Source organism: Poecile atricapillus, chromosome 1 (genome assembly GCF_030490865.1).
Source record: "Poecile atricapillus isolate bPoeAtr1 chromosome 1, bPoeAtr1.hap1, whole genome shotgun sequence".
NCBI lineage: Eukaryota > Metazoa > Chordata > Aves > Passeriformes > Paridae > Poecile > Poecile atricapillus.
In genome coordinates this window covers 135,198,510-135,224,409 of record NC_081249.1, presented here as the reverse complement: position 1 = coordinate 135,224,409, position 25,900 = coordinate 135,198,510, and the positions used below count along the sequence as shown (strand labels likewise).

The window sequence follows — 25,900 nt, the reverse complement described above, 5'->3', positions numbered from 1 at the left end:
ACTTCTGTATATAACTACATATGGAAAGTAGCCTTGAAGATCAAATCCAAAGAAACTCTTATTTGCATCTTAAAATGTCAGATTTTCAGTATCCCATATGCCTTACAAAAGTATTTTTTTCCCATTGCATTTTGTATTAGAATTCATAACGAATGTTATGGTTCTTATGAGATCTAAACCACAACATTTTCCAGCTGCCAGATCAGTCCACTGGTCAATGTTTTTCAGTATTTTGTCACCTACTAGGGGCTAATGCCAGATTTCTCAACATTTCTTGCAACTTCTTTTGCAAAAGAAACCAGGAGGGAATATTCATATAGCAAGGATTTTCAGTAACTAATTGTGCAGTAACTCATTTATACTTTATGCAAAATATTTATATAAATTACAGATATTGAATATGAGCAGGACGGGGAAATTTATGTGACACTACAATCCATTATTTTGGATGGGGTTTTTTCACCTGTCAATATTATATCCATTAGGGCTGGTCTTGGAAGTTTTTATTAATATGAATAACCCTGTTAAGTTGATGGAACCAATCAAATTGGAACAATTTGCAGGAGTACAAACTCGATAAGTCAGTCCTTTTCATGTACAGTGATTTCTGGCCTGTCAGCTGACATTTTAAAATCTGCAGATTGCCTAGGTAAATTTAACTTGCAAATCACCTTCAAAACATTGAGAAGTGCAAATATAATTTAAGGCTGCTTTATAGTTTGTGAAATAAACACTAAAACACTGGCCAGTTGGTCTGTATCATACTTGAAAACACAACGATCTCGTAGAGTATAAACTTCTGTTTGGAGTTACGCAATGTTGGTCATAAGTGTTTTCAGCCATTCATGGAAAAAGAAAGTTATTTCTCCTGTGCAGTGCTAATCTGATAAACGGCTTTGAAAAATGAGTGGTGATTAGACAGTGTCCAGCAAACACCTCTTTATTTGAGTCACACCCTGTGGAAAATATTTTCTGATATCCTGACTAAAGAATAATGGTCCTATCCCATGCCATCGCCACGAACATTGTGTGCCTACCTTTATATTTTGTGTCAAATATTAACTTTTATAAACTGATGACAACAATAATTACCAGCTGGGTATAGACCTTGAAGGATGCATCCAAATATTCTTAATAATTAGGTTAGTTTCCAAGTTATCAAATACTAAATTTCTTACAACCGAGAGACACTTATTTTTATCATAGTAAACAACATGGTGTTGTGTAATTGCTAAACAAACCAATGCAGATAGAATTTCTTTGGGAATGATGTATTTGCTAAGTAAACAAAAGCTCCTGCTGTTTCCTTGAGAAAAATTAACAGAACAAAATACATGTATAGGTCTATTTTGCTCTGTTACAAAGGTTCCCACACTAGAATAAACAAACCTTCTATGATTCTATGCCTGCTGAGATTCCTATGGATGTGTAATATGAAAGTAAACTTCAGCCTATTATGTAAAGTTAAAGAGGTATTTCTCTTCCCTGATCTGCATCAATTTTTTTTTCACAAATTATATTTTCATCAATTATAATCAGTATAAATTATAATGATGTGAATACATTTACTTAGTGTTATTATTTATGATACTCAAAGATGAGCAGGAAATGGAAAATGGTTAAACTCTGTCCCACGTAACTTCTTTGCTTATAGTGATAGGCAGTGACTAGCAGTCAACCACAAAGTTAAATGAGAAAAGAATTAAAAGCTTAGAGCTGAAAGAAACTGCAGACACTGCAGCAACTTCTAGCTATGGTTGGGCTGCCCAGAACCCTCTGCTCCAAAGCCAGTAATCTCTTGGAGTTCTCTTTGGGACAGGTACTTGAATTCTTTTAGACAGGCACTCTTTAGCTCTGGGATCAAGTAATAAATCTGCTTACGTGGTGCACAGACAGAAGTTATATTTAAGAATATTTTTTTTAAAAAAAGGATGTCCCTAATCCAATTATTTTAAAGGCAAAAATAGTTGTTCAGCTTTCATGGAGGTACAGTGGAGGAAATGCTCAGCAGGGAATATAAGTACCAAAGGGGACTTATGGCACACCCCTGACTTCAGCATTTTCTCCTCTTCCACCAGTATGGTTCTCAGTTGAGTGAGTTGGATCTTATGGATCCAGTTCTGCCTCTGTGAACTCTTCTCACCTATTGTATAAGTAAAAAGGGGGCCTTAACTTAGGGCAAACTCCATAGGCAGTTCTGCTTTGACTGAGGAATTCTCTAGACACTTGCACTGCTCATTCACATAATCCAGATAAAGATCCAGATATTAGTCATTGCATCACTTAAATCCTGTGAGGATTTAGACTTGGCAGGTTAAACATACCTATTAGTCAATACCCTGACTGCATTCAGCCCTTCACAATATAAAGTTATAGCCCTTCAACTTTTACAGGAAATGCCTGATATATTTACTTATAAAATCCAAGACCTAAGAACATCAACCCAGGAGGTCAGGGTCAGTCTTTTTCTAGGAATCAAAGCATTCAGGAGACTATTTGTCATCTCTCAGAAGTCTTTGCTTCAGGTGTTGTAGCAAAACCCTTGGTCAAATAGCTTTACAGCATGATGCTTAAGATTTTCTGCAGAGATGTGAGTTTGAGCAATCTTTGAGTGAGTAGATGGGTAGAACAGAAAACCTGGTTCATTGGGATACTTCTGGGTTAATGCTCAGGCTATGTCCCTAGTATTGTCCCTCTGAGGTATCTTCTTGTATCCACCTGTAAGACAAGTCCAGATCTCTGACTGAGGCTTCCCATCTGCTCCCTGAGAAAAGGCCCTGTGCTTAGACACTAAAGAAACTGTCATAAATATCTACAACCATTATTGGATCAAGCTTGAATTCCCTTGATTCTTTTAACCACTTCCATGCCTTTTCCTATAACCTAGTTTCTACGCAACAATTTTAATAAATGACTCACCTGCATTTTGTGAATTCCTCCTGTATTGTTTCATGTATTACTGAGATCTAGTGCAGCAGTGAAATAAAGGCTGTTCTCCAGTCATTACAATCTCTTGCAGTGAATTTTGAGAGAAACAAAGAAAGCAGATATACATATGTTACTTGAATTACAAATTTTGTGTGTTTGTATTAGAATGTCTCTTTCTATAATTACATTTCAGCTATATTTCTATAGTTACAATTACAGCTTTTTTGAGAAGCCTGTTTCATTTTCTCTGATGTGATAAAGGAACACAGAAACCCTTTGTTTTACAGGGTTGTGTCTGGGTCCTGAGCCTAGCTAAATACTTTGCTTTAGAAGTTAAGGAACAGGATATTTCTCTTAATATGCTTTTCACAATTTTTTCACAGGCGGTCAGATTGGAATCAAAATAGGAAGTCAGTTCTCTGGGGGTCTTCTACAGAAACGAAATGGTAAATTTATTTATGCTGTATATTTGTATTTATTTGTGTTACCTCTGTCTCTCTTTTCTTTGCCTCCTTTGGGCTCTGTTCTCTGTGGATATATCTTTTCTCTAGTCTCTCAGCCTTCTCTGGGCTCAATTATCTGCAGATACAGCTTTCTATAGTCTCCCAGCCTCCTCTGGGCTGAATTTTCTGTGAATACAGCTTTCTATAGTCTCCCAGCCTCCTCTGGGCTGAATTTTCCTGGGATCCTCCCTCGTGGGGAGTTCCACTTATCTTAATCTTCATTATTTGAAGTAAACTCTCGAGCTGGTTAGAATCTTGTTTCTCGTGTTTATTGCAGGATCCTTACAAAAGTTAACAGGTTTCTTCAGGCTGGTTACAAGGTTAATCTTTGCAATTTGGTACATTTCCTTCTTCTGATGGTACAAATAAGGCCTTGTGGCACACTTCATGTCTGATGCACAAAATGGCCTCGAGCTACACAGTTCTTTTATCTTTATACTTATTTTTATCCAATTAACAATAGACACGTGTATTATTTTTCTTAATGACCCAATGACCCATCACCTCTGTGATGCACTGCGGCATTTTCTATCCAATTACTAACTATTACCCAAAAACCTCTAGGAGAAGAACATGAAGAAGAAAGAAGAAGGACAAGGGACAACACCCTAAATCCTCCATATTGTCTCCTGTTCTCTAAACTATTTTTTCACCCAGTGATTTAAGAAACTTTCTAATCTACACACCTACACTTTCTTATCTAACATTTGTTTTCATGTATCACTATGAAAACATGCTCATGAATTTCGTATTATATGAAATTCAGTGTTTTCTTGGATCTCAGAACTAAACATTAAAAGCAAGGGCACACAGTCTGTATTTCAGACTCCAACAATTTGCTACATCCATACTGAATAATAAAAATGTCTTAAGAAAACCCTCCTTGTCATATTGCCAGTAGTGCCAGATGAAAAGAATTATGTTTTAACACCTCTCTTCTCTAAGAATAGTAATATATTTACTAGATACCAGTTACTAATTACAATACACATTACACAGTATGGTTACATTTGTAAAATCATAGTTAACTAAGAAGACAGATGTGTTTGTAGAGGCTGCATGCATATCTGCATGAACATGTACATATAAAGCCAAAGGGATGTGTGGTTTCTTTTAAAAAAAAGGAAGTGAGACCACTTTGACCTGCTGTGAAATCAGTGGCTGATGTTGGGAAATCAAGATGGTAACCCATCCTCACTGACTTTTACCATGTCATGATTTGTGCCTGTCCTGTACAACCAATGTGTGGCCATTTTGAAGGGTTTTCAGCCCCTTAATAGAAAAATATAAAACAGAAAAAAGATGATAATTAAGGATTTTATTCCCTCCTTAGAAAGAGGAAGTGCAATGAGAAGGCAACTATGCTTTTGTTGCAGTAAGAGGCTAATTTAGTACAGCTTAGCCCACTGTATTGTTCAGTGTTTCTGAAGAATTCTGATATTCTAATGCAGCACATTTTCATGAAAGGGTCAAAGTTAACATGTAAAAAATGCAGATCATCATAGCTGAAAGCAATTTCTTATGACTTAAGTATCCTAAGTTTAAATTTTAGTATGTACTATTAAGCTGTGTAAAATAAAACAGGCTTAACACTGTTTCCTTGGGTCTGACATATCAACTCTCTAGTCCTTCCTGGGTCTATCCTACATGTGGATTTAGGTATTGTTATACTAGTTTTTGATTTCCTTCTTATTTTTTTTCTAGCTTCTCTCAGAATTTCAGCTAACTTGAACATCATCCCACCACTGCTGACAAATCTAGCAATAACATGTAAGTAAAGGAAACAAAATATATTCATTAAGTGTTCAATTTTAGGGGGTATAGACAGAAGACTGGTATAAATGGGGAAAGGTACTCATAAAGGAAGTCATGGATAATTAAGAGGAGAAACATGGTGATTAGAAATAATCTTTAACTGTTGTCTCACATTAAATGAAGGTGACTAATTAAGCACTAGGTGAACATAACTACAACCATTTGTAGGGGTATATGAGTTACAGATACAAAATGAGTGATGAATAAATACACAGCTGAATAGTGGTTAGAGAGAAAACAACAAATGCAGGTAAGGCAGGTAAAAAACAATTGGAGAGAAAATGAAGCTTGGGAGAAGTTGATTTTCCCGATGCGAAGGCTGGGGATTTTAAGTCATTCTTTAACAGCCAGTTTTAATTCACAGCTGCTAACCCTGCTCACAATGGCCGTGTGTGCAGCACATGGGGAAACTTCCATTTCAAGACCTTTGATGGAGACATATTCACCTTCCCTGGGCTCTGTAATTATGTTTTTGCCTCCCACTGCAATGCTCCCTACGAGGACTTCAACATCCAGATTAGGCGTGAAATGGTGGCAAACACTTCGACTGTCAACCGCATCACCATGAAACTCGAAGGTGTCGTTGCAGAACTAACAAAGGGTGCTGTCCTGGTCGATGGCAACAGGTAAGTTCATTCACAACATTTCTTTGGTATCCACAGGCTTTTTTTTTTCAGTCTTGCCAGGTACTTTGGCATGTTTGGAAGGAAACAATTATGTGTTCTTCAAGAGATCTGACAATTTTGCCAGCATAAATAATGAATAAAAAGGCTATTAATTCCTGCTACAGAAAATAAATCCTTCCCTTAAGGATTTCTTAAAAAATTAAATGTTCTGAGAAACTGGATCCAAATTTAGATCCATATTTGATAACGTTGGACCATCTTATTTTCTAATTGCTTTTCTTTCCTAAAAATACACTCAGAATTCTACAGATGGTGGATACCACAAGCCTTTTCCTTCTTCTTATCAGACATTTGCATCAGAAATTAACTAGCATTCTTTCTGCTTTTTCCCAGGGTTCAACTGCCATACAGTCAATCTGGTATTACAATAGAGAAGAGCAGCGTTTATGTGAAAGTTGGCAGCAAAATCGGTGTTGTGTTGCTGTGGAATGAAAAGGACAGCATTCTGGTAAGAACTGCTCCTGGACCTGTCTGTCACTTCAGAGAACAGAGATAATCTTTGATTAGGCCTGTCCCTACCTGTTTAGGAGGTTGCTACTGCCTTCTTATCTCATACTGTTGAGAGATTCTTTCTCACTAAAGATAGGCTTGTATCCAGGGACTCCTAAAGAAAATTACATGGATTTATGCCTAGGGGATAGCAGGAATCTGCTTAAAACAGGATGAAAAATCACTTTCATTGTATCATTAGCTATCGGTATTATTATAGGTCCTAATTACCCCTTCAAATATATATTTTTAGCAGAATTTCACTCTCCTTTGCCTTTATTTTTTCCTATGGATTTGATTTTCTTCCTGAAGAACCAATAGAAAGTTGCTGAGAACAATATAGATAGTACCATGAAATCTGAAGTCTGTGTCAATAGTATCAATAGCTTAGACTGTGCAATCAAATCTACGCTGACTCTGTATTCTATCCTTCACATTTGAATTAAATTGCTAAATAAAATTCCACAGATCTGACAAGAAGTACTAAGAGAGAGGAGATGCAAGTGGTTTTTCTCGTCTTGAATATACTTTAGAATATTCATACTAACTTCTGTCAACTTACTATTCATCATTTTAGCTGGAATTGAATGAAAAATATGCCAATCAGACTTGTGGACTTTGTGGTGACTTCAATGGCTTTCCCATATACAATGAGTTCATTTCAAACAGTAAGTGTTTTAAATAAAAAAAAAAAATTGGTTTATGTGATCTCCAACAGGCTCTGACATCATCAGCATTTCTCTTTCCCATCCTGTTAAATGATTTGCTCATAAGATATGATTCAATCTCTATTTAAAAATGTGTAGTAGAGAGATTATATAAGTTAATACTTTGAGTGTAAATATAGTACTGGTGTTAACAACTGATTGCATATAACTGATTATGTCAGTTACACTGTATATAACTGCACTGTTGTACACCATGCTGGTAAAACTAATCAGGTAACTCCATAAAAATGAGCAGATTTTCACTAATAAGGTAAATAAATATAGAAATATATTCAATAAAAGGCAATTATATTTTCTATACAGTACATTTCTTGTTTCATTTTTATCTCAAAATCAGTATATCCACATTTCCCTGCTGATTTGCATAATCTTTGTAAAATCTTAACCTTTTAACTATTCCCAGCTTGGGTATTTTCCTAAACCTTGTCTTAGAGCAGTCTCCATTGTCGAAATTCCCATTTAGATATTTTTTTCTCTGCCATGCTCAATATAATATATATGGGCTCAATATAATCTGAAAACAGTTTGTTATTTTTCTGGGAAAAATCTTAGTGTGCATCTAGGTGTAATAGGTTGAGAATTGTTTTCCAATGTTTACTTCTTCCAGGGTGCTGTACAGCGTAAACTGAGGAAGTGATGTGGTGGTTCCTTTGGAAGGGGTGATGAACACATTTAAAGGCTTAAAAGAGCTAACTGTTTTGGTCAGACTTGACCCAAATTCTTGAGAGAAAAAAAGATAACAGGCAGTTGCTTTGAACAAAAACCTCTGATCTTCATTATTAAACTTCTTTTCTACAGATATTAAGATGACAGCCTTGCAGTTTGGGAATATGCAGAAAATGGATGGGCCAACAGAACATTGTGAAGACTCCACTTCTCTCCCAACATATAACTGCCCTGATAATCTTGTAAGGCTCTTTTGATTATCCTTTTATTTTTCTTTCAAATTTATCTGTTCCCTTCTACAACTTCATACAGATCAATAGGAAAACTCCTTAGGCAAAAACAACTTAAAGAGGGCTGTAAGATTCCATTACATAATAATTACACAAAATAACAATATCACCCTCATAAACTTCTTTCTATTTACTGAGACTTGTCTATTTTTTTCCTTCAAAGGATGACATATGCGAGAAAACATTGACCAGCTCTGCATTTGCAGAGTGTAATGACCTAGTTGATGTTAAAGATTACATTAAGGTTTGCCAAGATGACTTGTGCCGCTCTGCAGAATCTAAAAACAGCTCATGCATCTGTGACACCTTTGCTGAGTACTCCCGGCAGTGTGCTCATGCTGGTGGGCAGCCCCTGGACTGGAGAACTTCAAAACTGTGCCGTGAGTATCTCGGGAGACAGCCTTACTTCATGCTCAGTAACTAACCAACAACAAGCTCTCAAATAATGCTGAAGATGTAGGAGGAATTACAGGCTGTTCAAGACTGAATTCTTTAGAAAATGCTGATGTATAAGTTCCAGCATGAAGACTTCAGCAAAAGAGCAGAGGATTTTAATGCAAACTGAATTAAACACTACCAAAACACTAACATGGGTACTCTAATGAGAGTCAAGGTGTAATTTAATGAACTGGTACAGTGAAGGAAGCAAATAAAGGAGAAACAAGAAGGAAGGCATACTGGTTTGCTTGTATTTCTGTTTCCTCTCCTCGTGGTGGCTACAGCATTTAATCTTCTCAATTAACTGATTGGATCTTCACAGGTGTATGGCTGGGTAATCACCTATTTATCTCCTCTTGCTTGGTAGCGATGAGTTTGTATTTATTTAAACATATACTTGATTGTGGTGGGTAGCTGTTGATACTGTCACCAGCATTTGCTCCAAAACAAAAGCCCATGAGGTACTATAGCTTTAGGAATTTGTCTTACATTTCACTAGCAATACAGGTGTTCACAGGAAAGGGAGCCTCCAGTAGAAACAGGCCTTGCTGGCTTTCTGAGGTCATTGTCTTGCTGTCCCCAGAAATTGAGCCAGTTCAGCACCAGAGTCATGGAATGCACATCTCAGCTATGAAATAGGGATCTAGGTGGTTAAACTTGCAAATTTTGAGAGCTAGTGGTCAGTTTGCAGGTTGGTGTGGTTTTTTAATCTAGCTGAAAAACTTAAATGGATATAAATATTTACATTTATAGTGAACTAGAAATGCTTTGACTGAAAAAAATTAACTACAAAAAAAAAAAATCTCTTCCTTTAAATTTCAGCCAAGAAGTGTCCTTACAACATGCAGTACCAGGAGTGCAACTCCCCCTGTGCTGATACATGCACAAATCCTGAACGATCTCTGTTTTGTGAAGAACACTGTATTGATGGCTGCTTCTGCCCCCCAGGCAAGTTCTTAAGTAGTCACATCTCTGACCTCAAAGAACAGGAGCTTACCTCTAGGATTTGAGTAGGTTCCATGGAATTTTAGCCTCATGTAGTTGTATTTTTCACAGCTGCAAGTGACAAGCATTTTGTCAGCTGAAAAAAGATGTCTGAATTAGTTGCCAATACATGTGCAGTATACAGAAAACAGAAAAAAAGAATAGCAAACAGATCAAGACCAATCTTTCAACCAGCCACCTGTGCTACAACAAGCCCCTCTTTTCAGGGCAGGTGGAATTTAAGAATACAAAGGTTGGATACTTCACTCAGCAAACTGACATAGTCCTGCTGTCCTCAGCACTAGTGTGTCCACTTGCAACAACGGCAGGTCTCTTGCTAAGAAAATATTTAGGATTTGTAACAAATAAAATGGTGTATAGGAAATGCCTCTTTAATTGATCAAGGTTTTGTCTTTTTATTATTTTTTTTTTAAACTAGGGACCCTGTTTGATGACATCAACAATTCTGGCTGCATTCCCCAGCAGGAGTGCTCCTGTATTTACAATGGCAAAACCTATGCTACAGGATCTTCTTTTTCAGAGCCATGCCAGACCTGGTAACCTTTGTTACCTTTCTAACTCATAATTTCCTCTCTTATTTTTAATGGGTTTAATAGTTTATTATATGCAATTGCATCATTGAGATGTGTATTTAACAGATGGCTACATTTCCAAAGCACCCCTAAAGAACATAATTTGTTTTATTTAGCAACAGCCATAACTAGCTTTGCATCCTATCTTAAAGTGATCAAAGAAAGGATTTGCAATTTTTAGATTTCTCACCAGTCAATTAAAGTGATTCCTCTTTGTTTATTTTGTTCAAACATTTGGAATTCTGCAAGGGGGATGAAATTGTAGTTATTAATGTAGTTGCAAATATTTATTTTCTCTGGAGAAAGCAATGGATGACACAACACAAGCTCAATTTCACAATTATTAATCCTGTACCTGTGCTCTACACATCAGCTTTGAAAATAGACACAGTCTGCATCAGGAGCAGATGTGGAGTTATCTTTTCTTATTTATTAGTTTATGATACATTTGTATTACCAAAACAAAACCCCCTGAAGGTATTTTAACATGTCATTGTGCTTTATGCTACCTGAAAAAATCCACACAATTATTTATCCCAAACCTGTTTTGGAGAGTCCACTTGTCCAAAGAGGGAAAATTAAATAAGCAAAGAGAATAGTTACCAGAGTCATTGATTTTAATACACTACATCACAAGTTCATCGTGTTTTGGAAACATTTAAACCTGTGTGTCAAACCACAGCTTGAAGTGAAAAGCAAGAGCAAAGCAGCTGCACCTAACAGCGCTGTATGTCCTCTTACTCTGGACTACTGTTACTGATTTCACTTAACTTTATTCTTCCAGTACCTGTAATGGAGGCCAGTGGAGCTGCCAAGACAAGTCATGCCCAGGGACATGCTCTGTAGTGGGGGGTTCCCACATTTCCACATATGATAAGAAGCACTACGATCACCACGGAGATTGCACTTACGTCCTCTCTAAGGTGGGACTCAGAGGATACTTCTAGGTCGTAAAGCCATAAAGATTTATAGAAAGAAAACATTATCTCGATCAACACTCATGAAACTTAGCACTCCTAACATACAGACATTAAATTCCCTGCCACTTAGCCAGGTGTTTGCTACACTGCCATTTCAGTGACAATCTTCTGTTAATTATTCGGATGTCACACAACTGTGTGTGGTGCTCACTGGAAAATTTCCAGTTCTGTGACAGAGTAATTGAAGAGCACTTTTTTTTTAAGAATTTGCTTAGTGTGCAACCTTCAGTACAACTAATGCAGCTTTCTTACTGGGTTGCATATTTTTTGCCATGTTACTCTATTATATGGTATTTGTCCAAAGGGTACAACTCTAAAAATTACAGTAACTGTTTCTATAAAAAAATTATAAGACAGACTTTTTTTCATTTCTGTGGGGTTTAAATACAGAAAAGCACCTCCAATTAATTGATGCATTTCACTTTGCTTTTAAACATTTTTAAACATTTAAAAATAACTTAAAATAAATAGAAAATCTGGAAATTAATTATAATTATAATATTTAATTACAGACACATGTAGGTAAAATGTTTTGACCTTTTATGGGCTTTTTCTGTTTGTTTGCTTTCCTTTTTCCCCCATCTGCATAATTCAATAAAAGGAAATAAAATGATGTATGTTACTGTTCACCTGAAACATGTTTTATCTGAGTTGTCTAGCATTGATAGCAGATACAGAAAGATGAGAGTTACAGAAGAATTGAATCAAATAGAAGTTGTCATGAATAAAACCACCAAATATGAATATGGAACTCTGTCTTGATATCCATATGGATATAATCTATAAAATCCAGATTCTACATTTCGTGTTCCTAATAATTCAAACAGGGCAAAATTAAATCTTCAGCAAAAGAAGCTCTGGAATTCACTACAGTCTGTATCTTCTCCATAAAAAAAAAAAAAAAAAAAACAAAAACCAACCAAAAGTTTTTCAGAATCGAGACAAAATTTTATAAAGAAAACTTCTGTAATTAGTCTTCTGTGAAATAACTTGACTTTTTTTTTCAGGACTGTAAAGATGAAAAATTTACCATTCTGGCAGAACTACGCAAGTGTGGCCTAACTGACACTGAGACCTGCTTAAAGTCAGTGACCCTCAACATGAATAAAGGACAAACTGTAAGAATGCAAAATAAGCACAATAAAAATAAGCACAGGGAGAAAATAAACTAGGGCTTAATCAGTCAGGGAGCTGCATTTCTTTGTCAGGTTTTCAGCATATGTGATGAGTAGATGATATTTTAATTAAGTGAAAAGAATTGGATTTTGTTATGAAAATCAGATCAGCCATAAATTTGGCTTTGTGGAATTTCATTAAGAAACACATTGTACTCATATAGCAGAAAAAACCCTATTTTCTCTGCCAATTAGATGGAAAAAACTATGAGCTTAAAGGTTAGTAATTATGATTACAACAGTTGTAATAATCACTAAGATGTGTTCAAAGAAAACAAGATGATGTAATCCCCTAAATAGCTGAGAAAGTCCCTTTAAAAGTAATTATTTTCTTTTAATTGGAAAATTAGGGAAAATTAGTAAAAGTATAGCAAGTAGGAATAAGGGGGAGGTGAAATCATAAAGATCCAACCTTTGTATTGAATATTGGTTTAATTAATATCACTGGAGTCCTCCTCATTATAACTCTTTGGACTATAGTTATTCTTAACACATGGTTGGCTGCCCGGGCCAGCCTGGGCTACATCCAAAGGAGTGTGGCCAGCAGGGTGAGGGAGGGGATTCTTCCCCTCTACTATGGGAAGTCCCCACTGGAGTGCTGCATCCAGCTCTGGAGTCCCCAGCATAAGAAGAACATGGACCTGTGGGAACAGGTCCAGAAGAGGCCAAAGACAAGCACAGGGCTGAAGCACCTCTCCTATCAGGAAGGACTGAGAGATTTGGGGCTGTTTAGCCTGGAGAAGGGAAAGCTTTGGAGAGACTTTAGAGAAGACTTTCAGCCCTAAAATGGGCCTACAAGAAAGCTGGAGAGGGATATTTTACCAGGGCACAAAGTCATATGACAAGGGGGAATGGCTTCAAACTGAAAGAGGGCAGATTTAGATTAGATATTAGGAAGAAATTCTTTGCTGTGAGGGTGGTCAGACACTGGAACAGGTTGCCCTGAGAAGTTATGGATACCCCATCCCTGGAAGTGTTCAAGGTCAGGGTGAATGGGGCCCTAAGCAACCTGGTCTAGTGAAAGATGTCCCTGCCCATGGCAGGGGGTTGGAACTGAATGACCTTTAAAAGCCAAACCAGTCTATGACTCACAGAGTTGCCTTTTGTTCCTCTTCCTTACCAGATCGTCGAGGTCAAACCTGATGGTGGTGTGTTTGTGAACTCCATCTACACCCAGCTGCCCATGTCAGCAGGTAGTTGTTTTCTCTAACAATGAATGACACAAGTGCTTTTGAAGTAAAGTGGGATGTTTGGTGTCATAGAGAAATGCAGGACAAGCACAGGCAGGGATTCAAACAGTAGCAAACAGAATTTATAGTCTCCTGAATTGCTTACTCTCAGATTTACTTCCTTCTCACTGCACAGAAGTGAAGGCAGAAGACATCTCTTTACCTTTTTTATCTTGTCTTTTGTTACTATCCCTGTGCTCACACTTGCTTAGAAAGAAATTTTATTTTTGTTCTCTGTTTCAATAACTAAGGATTCCATGTGATATCTCAGACCTCCAGATCTTTATTTGAAATTAAAAAAAAACAGTACTGTGTTTTCAGAATTTGGTCTTGTTCAAAAAGTGACCATTTTATTTCTCATGTGTAGCTAATGTCACCATGTTCAGACCTTCCTCATTCTTCATGATCATGGACACAAGCTTTGGCGTCCAGGTTGAAATACAGTTCATACCCACGATGCAAGTGTTCGTGCATCTGGATGCTTCTTTCAAAAACCAGACTTGTGGTGAGTGATTGAAATATGAGGACACCTTGATCAATGTCTTTTTTTGTAGTCAGAGCAGTATAAACTTTTCACTGCTTTTCAACAGGTCTCTGTGGAAATTTCAATAACATCCAAACTGATGACTTCAAGGTCATAAGTGGAATAATTGAAGGAACTGCATCAGCATTTGCTAATACATGGAAAACTCAGGCCTCATGCCCTAATATCCAGCAGAGTTTTGAGAATCCTTGTGCACTCAGCATTGATAACGGTGAGTGCATCTTAGAAGTTCTTCTGGTTTGTTTTTTACTTTTTGCTCATCTCTAAGGAAAACACATCTGTTGGAAAGGAAAGGTAAAAAAATAAAGACTTATGTATTTAGTAAAAACACACATCTGAAATTGGAAACAAACATTCAAAATGAAAGCATTGAAGATAAGTAACAATGTAAAAGAAGAGTGACAGAAGCATATGTGAAGCAAACTCCAAACAGTCACTGAAAATAGAGTAGATGCCCAAGCTGACAACTTGGTGTCAGAGAAGTGGATTGCAGGAGCATCTTTGGAAACTTTTAATTCATCCCCTTCAGCAAGTCGTCTTCTTTGGTTTTAGGAACCTTGACCACCAAGCTGAGTGAAAAGAAAAAAAAAAAAAAAGACAGGAGAGGAAGAGATTTAATAGAATGTCAGAACTGTCTGCATAGGCCAGGGCAGCATGGGTTTGTGACTAATGAAGTACAAAGAGTAGCATGCATTTTTATTGTTTCTTCTTTTCACAGAAAAATATGCTCAGCATTGGTGTGGACTACTCACCGACACCACAGGACCTTTTGCTGCTTGTCACTACACAGTGAATCCCGCTGTTTACCACACGGTACTTTGTCAGACTGCTTTTCCCTTTGGAAACCACAGAAATAGGTGCTGCCCCAGACATGTCTTATGAAACGTCTGTATCCCCACCGCTGTACTGCAGTACTTCCTTCCTTCATTGTTTCTCTTTGTGTCGTAACATTATTTTGATTGTCAGTCTTGGCTTGAAGATCCTGATTTGTTTGATGATGAAAAGGTAGCTATTTACTCCTGGATGGTTTTACACACAAGGCAGTGTATTTAAAGGCATGTCAAATTCTTGTTTGAATGTCAGTCAATTGACACCTTTTCAGCCTGGCATCTCATTAATAACCACTTGGAACAGAAAGCCCATTACCTAATTACCATCACTCTGCTATCAATGTGTTGCAAATCACTCTTCTCAGTAGGAATCACCCAGGTATCAACGCTGGTGAAATTATGTGTCTGGACTGTACATTGTGAGTAGAGCTTTGGATGCTGTTGTGCAGCATATCCACTAATAAGGTTCAGAGAACCAAGATGCTGCAAAACGTATAAGAGACTTTAAGACCACTATTTCCTAATTATAACTGCAGTAATCGTCTGAATTTTCATTACCTGCTTTTTCCCCTGCCCAGGAACCTTAGACAAAGACTAGAAAGTGATAAAACTGTGTCACTGTTGTATATGAGTGAGCATATCTGAAGAAGGTATAAGGAATAAGACTGGAAAGATAAAGTTCACTGGTTTTTTAAGACTTATTACCAATGCTGAGACCTTATTTTTCTCTCCATTCTTAGAACTGCATGTTTGACACATGTAACTGTGAAAATAGTGAAGATTGTCTCTGTGCAGCCCTGTCTGCCTATGTAAGAGCTTGTGCTGCAAAAGGAATCCAGCTGCAGGGATGGAGGACTGATGTCTGCTGTAAGTACTCTCCACTATCCCATTTCCTAAGAACACACATCAATAAAAATTGCTGATCAGAGATTATTTTCTACTCATTTCTAGACAAATCAGTAAGTAATGAGGAAGGGATTTTGTTAAGTGTACTCCTGGAAGTAATTCTCTGCTGTCCCCTTAGAATCAATCAATTGCTGGCAAGAGTGAATATGAATAGACGGGAGACATGGCTTGATTAGGAAAGGGACTGTTGTTATGCAAGTGCCTCCACCTGTTTCTGTGCAACTTAGAGTTTTACTGCAGCTTTACAAGTATAGAATAACAGTACTAGTAATACAGACCAGAACACTCACAAATTAAATGTCTTTGAAGCTGCATGCTGGATTCTGCTTACCCAGTATGTCTGTTTTCAGCATACTAGACAACATTCAGGGAGACATCTTGTCTCAGTCCTCAAGAAGTTTAGACATCTTGGCAATGAATGGCAGCACCAAATGGAGGTGTCCTTCTGAACTTCCATTTGAAAAATTTATTTCTTCTTTGCATGCATAATTTACTCCACATGTACAATAGCTTTTCAGATCAAACTCTGAAATTATTCAGAAACACATTTACATGAAAGATGCAACATAAGCAGATACCTGATATCTGTATTGTTTACACGTTTTTTCTATTGCCTATGATTTTTCTTTTTTCACAAGAGAATTTACTGTCTGGAACTAACAATCTATTTTATTTTCCTCTCTCAAGCAAAATACACCACTTCATGTCCCAAATCCCTGAGCTACAGCTATACCATCTCTTCCTGTCAACCCACCTGCCGGTCTCTGAGTGAGCCTGATGTCACATGCAATATTAAGTTTGTCCCAGTTGACGGCTGCACTTGTGTAAGTGGAACCTACATGGATGAGAGTGGCAAATGTGTGCCTGCTAATGAATGCCCCTGCTATTACAGAGGATCTCCTATACCATTTGGAGAAGTGGTCCATGAAAATGGGCGTGTATGGTAAGTGACTCTTTTTAAAAACATTCAAACAACATGTATTTTCTCATTGAAGTCTGGTATGTGTAAGACGGTTTCACCTTGAATTTCAAAAGAATGCTCTCTCTTCAGTTTCTTCAACTTTAAGTTATTTTAACTTTTTTTTCAACTTTTACAACTGGTACATATTCCCCTGAGCTGCAGGATGGGGTCGGAGAACAGAATGGAAGCCGCTAAAATGAAAAATGAAAATATTAATGACCTGTTACACCACTTAAATACACACAATTCTATGGTGGGCTCCACCCAAGGGCACTGAGGGAGCTGGTGGAAGTGTTCATAGAGGGACTTTCAATCATTTGTCAGCAGTCTGGTTAACCTTGGAGGTCCTGCTTGACTGGAGGTCAGCAAATGTGATGCCCATTTGCAGTATGGGCCAGAAGAAGGATCTGGGGAACTACAGGCCTGTCAGCCTGACCTTGCTGCCAGGGAAGGACATGGAGCAGATTGTCTTGAGTGCCAGCACATGGCACGTACAGGGCAAACAGGAGATCAGGCCTACCCAGAATGGGTTTGGGAAAAGCAGCTGCTAGTTGACCAACCTGACCTCCTTCTATGACAAGGTGACCTGCTTATTGGATGAGGTAAAGGCTGTGGATATTGTCTGCCTGGACTTTAGTAAAGCCTTTGACATTAGGGAAGTGATTGTCCTCCTGTATTTGGTCCTGGTGAGCCTGCACCTCAAATCCTGTGTTCAGTTTTCAGCCTCTTACTACAAGAAAGGCATTTTGGTGCTGGAGTACGTTCAGAGAAGGGCAGCAGAGCTGGTCTGGAGCACAGGTGTTATGAGGAGCAGCTGAGGTCATTTATCCTGGAGAAAAGGAGGCTCAGCAAAGATACACTCTTTAAAACTACCTAAAAGGAGGTTGTGGTGAGGTGTGCGTCGGCCTCTTCTCCCAAGTACTAAGTGACAGGAAATGGCCTCAAGTTGCACCAGGGGATGTTTCGATTGGATGTTAAGAAAAATTTCTGTACTGAAATGGTTGTCAAGCACTGGAACAGGTTGCCCAGGGAAGTGGTAGAGTCACTATCCCTGCAAAAGCCATGCAAACGTGGAACTTAGGGGCATGGTTTAGTGGTAGACTTGGCAGTGCTGGGTGGATGGTTGGACTTGAGGATCTTAAGGGTCTTTTCCAACCTTAAGGTTTCTATGATTCTGTAGTACTTTTAGATTGATAGTGCAATTGTATTTTGATGCATTTTTTATTTAATTTCATAATCTTTCAAGTATAAAATTACAACACCAGCAAGAAGACATGAGAATGCAAGTAACAAGCAGTGAAAATATTAATTACAACCTATGAATTTTTGTGCTAAGCAACAATGCATATCATATGAAAGCAGCATGTGTAGTGGTATTATATGAGAGAAATTCTTTCCTGAGACTGCAAAACAGGTTTTTGGAATTTCTTTGAAAATTCTGAAACTTGACAAAGGGTAAGTAGCTCTCAATCTCAAAATCTGGTTTGAGAGGAGAGAAGAAAATAGATTGTTTTTCCCTCTCTCACAGCACTTGTGTCAAGGGAAGACTGAATTGCATTGGAGAACCAAATGAAACTGCAGGTAAAAATAATCTTCCGCTAACTTTTTTCTCTTTACCAAGCCTTGTACAGAATAGTTCATAGAATTGATTCTTCTAAATGCATTTTTAATAGAAGCATTTCTCACTTAGTCATAGTGCTACAGTTATCATAAAAGGCAGTAGTGAACTAGATTACTCATAAAACCTCTTTTTACATAAAGACTTTTTTTTTCTGAAATTTTTTGGGGGGTTTTTTTTGGGGGGAATCCAGTGCTCTGAAGTGAATCTAATCAGCAGATTGAATAGGGACAATAACCTCTACTAAATGAAATAGGGAATTTCCAAAGAACTTATAGATGGTTTAAATGGCTACAGCTGCGGAATAAACCCTAAAATGTGTCACTTCTTTCCTTCCTCTAGTCTGTAAATCTCCCATGGTCTATTTTGACTGTAAAAACAACACAGCAGGAACAACTGGAACAGAATGTCAAAAAAGTTGCCAGACTCTGGATATGCAATGTGTAAGTATGTCACGGCCCAATGAAATGGTGCTTCCAGGTTTTGTCTGTGCTCTTGCTGCTAAAGTAATTGATCTACTGGATCTAGCCCAAATCTACAACACAGATACATTATTCTTGTCAAAAAAGTCCTAAAATGATGTTATAAAACATTAACAATTAAACCCTTGGATTAAAGTATAATAAGTAATATCCAAATTAATTCTTAAGATTAGTGTCTACCTTTCTTTAGCTACTGCAGTTAACAGTAACTAGTAGTGAAAAATCTAGGGCTCTACCACTTGTTTGACTTCCGTAGGAAAAGCTAAAAATTGGCTAGGAGAAATACCATACTTCTCATACCATGCTGCAGTTATGTACTTATTGCACATCTAATTATGTTACTCCACTTTAAGTTCTAGGCAGCCACATGCCATTTTATGGGTAAGTACCATATGAGATAAATAGATTTAAATATAACTTAGTCAAACTGAAAAAAAAATTGTCTTTCTTTTAAAAGTCCATTCAATCAAAAATTCCCCACTACAAAGCGCAAGATCCATTACATTTTAAATTTCACAGGTTCCAGCAGAACCATCAGGATTGATATACATAAAACATTTTTCTTTAACAGATTCATATTCTATTAAATCTATGGCTAATAACTTCTTTTTTGTTCCATTATCCTTTAATTACTTCACAGTTCTCTCCTATCTAAGCTGGGCAGCAATAAGACCATCTAAGGCAATAATTTAATCTTCCTTTTTCTAATGTCATCATTTCACTCTAAAATTATGTTTTTCTCTTATCTTTTCCAGTATAGCTCACAATGTACATCTGGCTGTGTGTGCCCAGATGGGCTTGTGTTAGATGGGAATGGTGGTTGCATTCCTGAAGAAGAATGTCCATGTATCCACAATGAAGCCATGTATCAGCCTGGGGAAAAGATCAACTTCGACTGTAACACCTGGTAAGTATATCTGCAGAAACAGCACTCCTGATTCCATCATTTGCCTTTCTAAAGACCTTATATAACACAAGAGCAAGGAAAGATTTGGATTGCAAATTTAATCAGTTGATGGATTTTAGATCTTTTAGTTTTGGATTACACAGTACAAGAAGGTTGCCTTCTGGTATCTGTCAGATGGCCAAAGCACAGAATGGGAGGAAACCTTTAGGACTACAGGGTTCATTAAATATCTTGTTTTGAAGTTAAGGTATTCAGGTAGCAGAACAGAACTCTTCTTTAATTCTTTACATGAAGAATGTAAAATACTATTTAATTTCCAGAATCAGTATAACATTTGGCAGGGACGGGTTGCCAAACAACTACTGATTGTTCAGATATGTCTACACAAAAGAGTGAGTTGTTTTATTATTAATTTTTTTTTTTTTTTCCTAGTGTATGCAAGAAGAGGAAGTGGGAATGTACCAAAGATCAATGTCTGGGCACGTGTGCTATTTATGGAGATGGCCATTATAACACCTTTGATGACAAAAGGTTCAGCTTCAATGGAAATTGTGAATACACACTAGTCCAGGTACTGATAGTTAGCAGTAGAAAATGAGAGGTCATTTTGATCATATCTGTAAAAATAATATATTTTTAAATGTTATTCTCTACCCAGGACCACTGTGGAAAAAGTAGCACAGTCAATGGGACCTTCAGGGTTGTCACTGAAAATATTCCCTGTGGCAACACCGGGACAACTTGCTCAAAATCTATCAAAGTTTTCTTAGAGGTAAGAAGGTTTTGCATATACACCAGTTTTGGTTTGTACCTGCTAAGGCTTGGTAGAAGCCTAGATTTCTATTGCTTCAAAGAACTTGGAAAATATTTTAAAAAGCAATTCAACTATTAAATTAGGTTTACATCAGATTCAAGTGAAATATTTGGTAGACCCTCCTACCTCTCTATGTTTTCCACTTCCCACACTATCTTACATCATCCCTGAGAAAAATAAAAGTCTAAAGGCAGAAACTTAACCTATTATGTCACCTTAACCTTTTATTGTATGTGATGTAGTTCCTCCATGACAGTCAAAAGACATTTTTTTTACCTACACCATTTAAATATCTGTTACCACAGTTCCTGAGATTTGAACTATATTGCTTTGATTTATTGTATTTTGCTTATTTTTCATGATATAAACTACTCATAGTACTCTTAAAAGCAGAAAAATATGTTTGAGAGGACAGTTGCAGCCCCTGAGTCATTTCTCCATAACTTTTCCTCCTGTTTCAGAGCTATGAACTGATCCTTGGTGAAGAGCGTGTCAGTGTTGTAAAGAGAGGACAGAATGACAAGGTGCCATATACAGTCCGCTCCATGGGAATGTACTTGGTAGTTGAGACCAAAAGCGGACTGATCCTCATGTGGGACAAGAAAACAAGCATCTTCATCAAGCTCAGCCCTGATTTCAAGGTACTAGCAGTTCAATGGCAATTTACTGTCCAGGTTTGACTGGGTGTGAATCTTGTTGAGACCCTGCCAGGATCCCAAATAGTGATGTCTCTAGCATTCCTGCAGTTCATCCCACGTTGCTTTCCATTCCTCTGGTACCTCGGGAAGCCTTGTCATCATCCTGCTGCTGTTCTGAGCTTGGAAGGCAGCTTCCTATGCCTATTTGGCCTGACAGAACTTGAGTTGGCAAAATGCTATTTTGGACTTGACTTTGTTGAAATTACAAACTGAACCTTGTTAAAGGTTATCAGCCTTATTAAAATACATAACTACATGTGTATAAATCAACTGAATAGGCTTGATCTTGAAACTAATCCATTGTTTCTAGTTCTCATTGACACACAAATTATCACACTTCAAGAACAAGGAAGCATATTATAAGTGAATATTATGAGTGAAAGCCTCTTGTATGCCACCAAGTATTTGTCTAGCATGTAACTACATAGATGATAAGAAAAATAATTCTAATTTTCATACTCCTTAGCTTATGATATATAAGCACTGAAAACTGTAGTAAATATGGAATTTGATATCTTATTGCATACCACAATGACATTTAAATTAGGTATTTAAACTAAGTGCAATTTAGAACGATATATACTGACTTCTTTCAGTATCATAGGTTCTTTTCCTGCCTCACTCACTGGCATTTTATAGAAATAGTAGTAATATGAAAAGCATGCACCTTAGTTTCGTAGAGAAAACATGTATTGCAGCCTCTCACAGTTGTGCAGATCCATGCATTCAGAAGGAGGGATACTTCTGGATGCAAAAAGAAAATATACCTGTGAGTGGACTTAATGGTAAAGACTCAATGAATAGATTAGGTGGCTGAACTGGTAATACTTAATAGTTAGAAGATTGTTTTTTATATGTATAGCTATTGTATAAAACAAGGCTTAAATGAAAAGCTTAATCAGCTGTGAGTCCCCATTTCCTTGTTAAAAATACACCTCAAAGTCAGAAGGTTATGATGACGAAGATGGTTTTATTGTTCATATTTGAAAGAAAACCGTTAAGGACAGTATCATTGTAGCCTTAGTGGTCTTATTCTGTTCCTCTATTCCAGAGGATGAAGATGTTCAGGACTGATAGAATTAAATGCCACCATTCTATTCTTTCAGTCTCAGATTTTGTTTCAAGTTTCCTCACATATTTTTCTTTTATTTACTCCCTTTTGCAGGGCCAGGTCTGTGGTCTCTGTGGAAATTATGATGGCAACAGCATCAATGACTTTACTACAAGGACTCAATCTGTAGTAGAGAATGTCCTAGAGTTTGGAAACAGCTGGAAAGTATCCTCTACATGCCCTGATGCTTCCAGTGTCAAGGACCCATGTTCTGCCAACCCTTATCGAAAGTCTTGGTCAGAGAAGCAGTGTAGCATCATTAACAGCAACGTCTTTTCTGCTTGTCACTCTCAGGTACTACCAGGGAAGAAGTTTACTGTGTGAAAACTCTGTGGGTTGTTAAAGGTGCTCTTCTCATAGCTTTTAACATGCATGCCTTGTTTATCAACATATTTCACTTCAACTTGTGCCAGGAAAACTCCAATCTGAATCGCCCTCAATGGGACAGATTTATAGTCCCTACTTGTAAGAAATAAAAAGACATTTACAAAAGACAAATAATTACCAAAGAATAATAATTTCATAATTACTATATATTTCCTTGCAGCTTGACTGGAATAAAAATTCTCATATACAAGATAGAGAAGACAAGCTCAATGAAATAAAAACATAGGAATGAAGTATCAGCATAGCCTTTACCTGACACTAAGCACGTAACAAATGTTGTCAGGTAACTGTGCAGTTGCCTAGTATGTTTTTTTTGAAAATTAATCTAATCTTACACCAGGATACAAGTCTGGGTTTCTAAAAATCTGGCAATACATGATTTGGATGTATCATTTGGCATCACCTCTGGTGTCTTACAGTGTCTTGAAAAAAATTACCAATGTAGGCTTTTCCTCTGGGATACTACAATTGTAAGAAAACTACTCTAGCAAAGATAAGAAATCATTTAGAAGGCAGGATGCATAGTATTATATTTCTGTTTAATAACAGGTTGAACCAGCAAAATATTACCAAGCTTGTGTGACAGACGCTTGTGCCTGTGACACTGGAGGAGACTGTGATTGCTTTTGTACTGCAGTAGCTGCCTATGCTCAAGCATGTAGTGAAGTTGGTGTATGCATAGCCTGGAGAAGCCCAACAATTTGTCGTAAGTTTTATGTCATAAACACTTCTGAAAGTGTAGCTAAATGTACAGTATCTTACATATGTGCACTAATATCTCACTGTGTAGATTATTTTTATGCTTAAACTATTTGCCTTTTTTTTTTTTTTTCTGAACATGTTCAACTTTCTGTTTCTCCTCAGCACTGTTCTGTGATTACTACAATCAGCAAGGAGAATGTGAATGGCATTATAAGCCTTGTGGTGCTTCCTGTATGAAGACCTGCAAGAATCCAAGTGGAAAATGTCTCAATGACTTGTCAGGTTTAGAAGGTAAAAATAGCTGCAAATACCTCCTAGTGGGTATATATTATTATATTTTGAATTGTCTTTAATGAAGTGTATTTCCTCCATCAGCTGCATTTGCACAATTCAGTTTTCTCTAATATCATTACATCCACATGAATAGAGGCAGAGTATGGAAACTGGAGTAAGAAGGTCTCTAGGACTAAGTTCTTATGGATGGGCTCAGCTGATGCTACTAACTCTGCATTACTTCCTAGAGCTATTGCAAAACATAAAGTAAAAACATTATGACTATTAAAAACAAGACCTGAAAATGCATTTGGCACAAATAAAACCATCGCTGACTGTATCTCATTCTTACATTTTCCACCCTCAGGCTGCTACCCTAACTGTCCACCAGACAAACCATATTTTCACGAGGATCAGATGAAGTGTGTTAGTCTCTGTGACTGTTATGATGATGAAGATGGAAAGATATATAAACGGGATGAATGTAATATATGGTAAGACTTAACATACCAAACTCATCATATACAAGGAAAAAAAGATCAAAACTCCAGGGGGAAGTTGTATGTTCCTGTTACATGCAGGATCAGTTCACACTACCTGTGGAAAAATAATACCTTACTATCTAATGCCAGTTTTCCTACTACATTAATAAGGAGGTTTTATGTGATTTTATGTTCTATTGAATTTGTTCTGATTATATTGTAAATCCTCAGCATAAAGATACATCGAGAACAAGAAGTGCTTTATGACTAGGCTATTTCTATTTCACATTCTTGTGGCAGGAAAAATGTTGTGTCATGAGTAAAGATATTTATTAGTGGCCTGCTTCCAAGGATTTTATTACACACTTGCATCATTTGAACATTTAGACTCACCCTTTTTGCCTTCTATTTAGTACAAAAACATTGCAAATGCAAGGAAAGTGATATGAAGGAAAAAAGGAAAGTCTTCCTTAAGACTTCTACCTCTAACTGTGCATAATATTTAACTTCACTTCTATTTATATGTTTGGGTTTAATATAAAGGAAGATTTTGGAAAATAATGGCCAAAAAGGAGCCAAAACGAACAGAACACTCTAGTAATAAACACAAAATGTCTTGCCTTTTGCTGCCAGTATCTGTCAGAAAGATGACAAATAAAATTCCATCAAAATCACAAAACATATGGGTTTTTATGCTTTCTGTTTCAGTGAGTGCACATCAGAAGGTTTGCAGTGCAAGTTTGATGATAAAGGTAAGAAAGCTAAGAAAAATTATTTAGAAAAAGAAATACTGGATACTATCTTCTCATAGATGCATGAACTGACAATAAACTTCCTCTGAATTACAGCCTGCAACTGCATTTATGAAGAGAATAGCTATAAATATGGTGAACTCATCTACAACACCACAGATGGAACTGGATGGTGTTTCAGTGCAACATGTGATGTCAATGGAACAATAAGCAGAAACATCTTTAAATGTGGCATTTTTACAACAACCCCATTTACATTTTCCACAAGTCAGCCCACAACTACTGCTCCAGGTATGCATGAATAATCTTTAACTCAAAAATCTCTGTGACTAAAAATAAACTGAAAAGTAGGACCTTTTCATCAGTTAATAGTATATCATTTTACTTGAAACTGTTGACTTCTACTGAAGCAACCAATTCACCACGCTGCTTTAGTTGAAAAGGCAGACCAGAGTTAAGGGTGTAGAAATGAATACAGCATTTCTTACAAATTCAGTCTCCTCTGTTTCACCATGGTGTTCCCAGGGGAAAAATTAATAGAGTTTATTAATCACTGCATCCTGGAGAATCTTCTAATTTCTTTGCAAAATAACCCAATAGTTCTTTATCAGCTTCTGAAAACATGAAAGGCAGTTGCAGCCATTTCTTAAATTACTGAGCACATAAGCACAAACTAAAGATAAGAAATTTAGTTTGAGGGAATGTCTACATTATTTATAACCATTCTTTGGAACCTTTCCTAATTGTGTTTAATACCCAAATCAATAGTTTCCTTCAACTCCTTGAGTACACTGATATATTATTCCTAAAGTTAATTAATGACAGCGACCAAATTCTGAGTAATTTTAAGAAATACATCCACAAAATTATACTACAGCAAGAGCTAAATATTCAACTTTAAGTCTTCTGTTAAGTAACATTCATATTGA

General features: G+C 37.0%; 1 protein-coding gene across 1 annotated transcript in view; it reads left to right on the top strand.

Moving 5' to 3' along the window:
* LOC131583605 (mucin-5B-like) overlaps positions 1-25,900 on the top strand; it is a 56,366-nt gene that overhangs the window by 15,182 nt on the left and 15,284 nt on the right. The window contains exons 2-30 of the mRNA XM_058847947.1: positions 3,312-3,374; positions 5,136-5,201; positions 5,611-5,872; positions 6,266-6,380; positions 6,999-7,089; positions 7,948-8,057; positions 8,269-8,485; positions 9,366-9,491; positions 9,967-10,084; positions 10,905-11,043; positions 12,108-12,218; positions 13,399-13,468; positions 13,872-14,009; positions 14,095-14,259; positions 14,767-14,861; positions 15,619-15,745; positions 16,472-16,727; positions 18,274-18,326; positions 18,706-18,806; positions 19,601-19,752; positions 20,185-20,323; positions 20,411-20,524; positions 21,028-21,207; positions 22,430-22,669; positions 23,312-23,468; positions 23,627-23,755; positions 24,105-24,231; positions 24,928-24,971; positions 25,068-25,262. Of these exons, the coding sequence (XP_058703930.1) occupies positions 3,312-3,374; positions 5,136-5,201; positions 5,611-5,872; positions 6,266-6,380; positions 6,999-7,089; positions 7,948-8,057; positions 8,269-8,485; positions 9,366-9,491; positions 9,967-10,084; positions 10,905-11,043; positions 12,108-12,218; positions 13,399-13,468; positions 13,872-14,009; positions 14,095-14,259; positions 14,767-14,861; positions 15,619-15,745; positions 16,472-16,727; positions 18,274-18,326; positions 18,706-18,806; positions 19,601-19,752; positions 20,185-20,323; positions 20,411-20,524; positions 21,028-21,207; positions 22,430-22,669; positions 23,312-23,468; positions 23,627-23,755; positions 24,105-24,231; positions 24,928-24,971; positions 25,068-25,262 (3,900 nt within the window). The remainder of the gene's footprint in view (positions 1-3,311; positions 3,375-5,135; positions 5,202-5,610; positions 5,873-6,265; positions 6,381-6,998; positions 7,090-7,947; positions 8,058-8,268; positions 8,486-9,365; positions 9,492-9,966; positions 10,085-10,904; positions 11,044-12,107; positions 12,219-13,398; positions 13,469-13,871; positions 14,010-14,094; positions 14,260-14,766; positions 14,862-15,618; positions 15,746-16,471; positions 16,728-18,273; positions 18,327-18,705; positions 18,807-19,600; positions 19,753-20,184; positions 20,324-20,410; positions 20,525-21,027; positions 21,208-22,429; positions 22,670-23,311; positions 23,469-23,626; positions 23,756-24,104; positions 24,232-24,927; positions 24,972-25,067; positions 25,263-25,900) is intronic.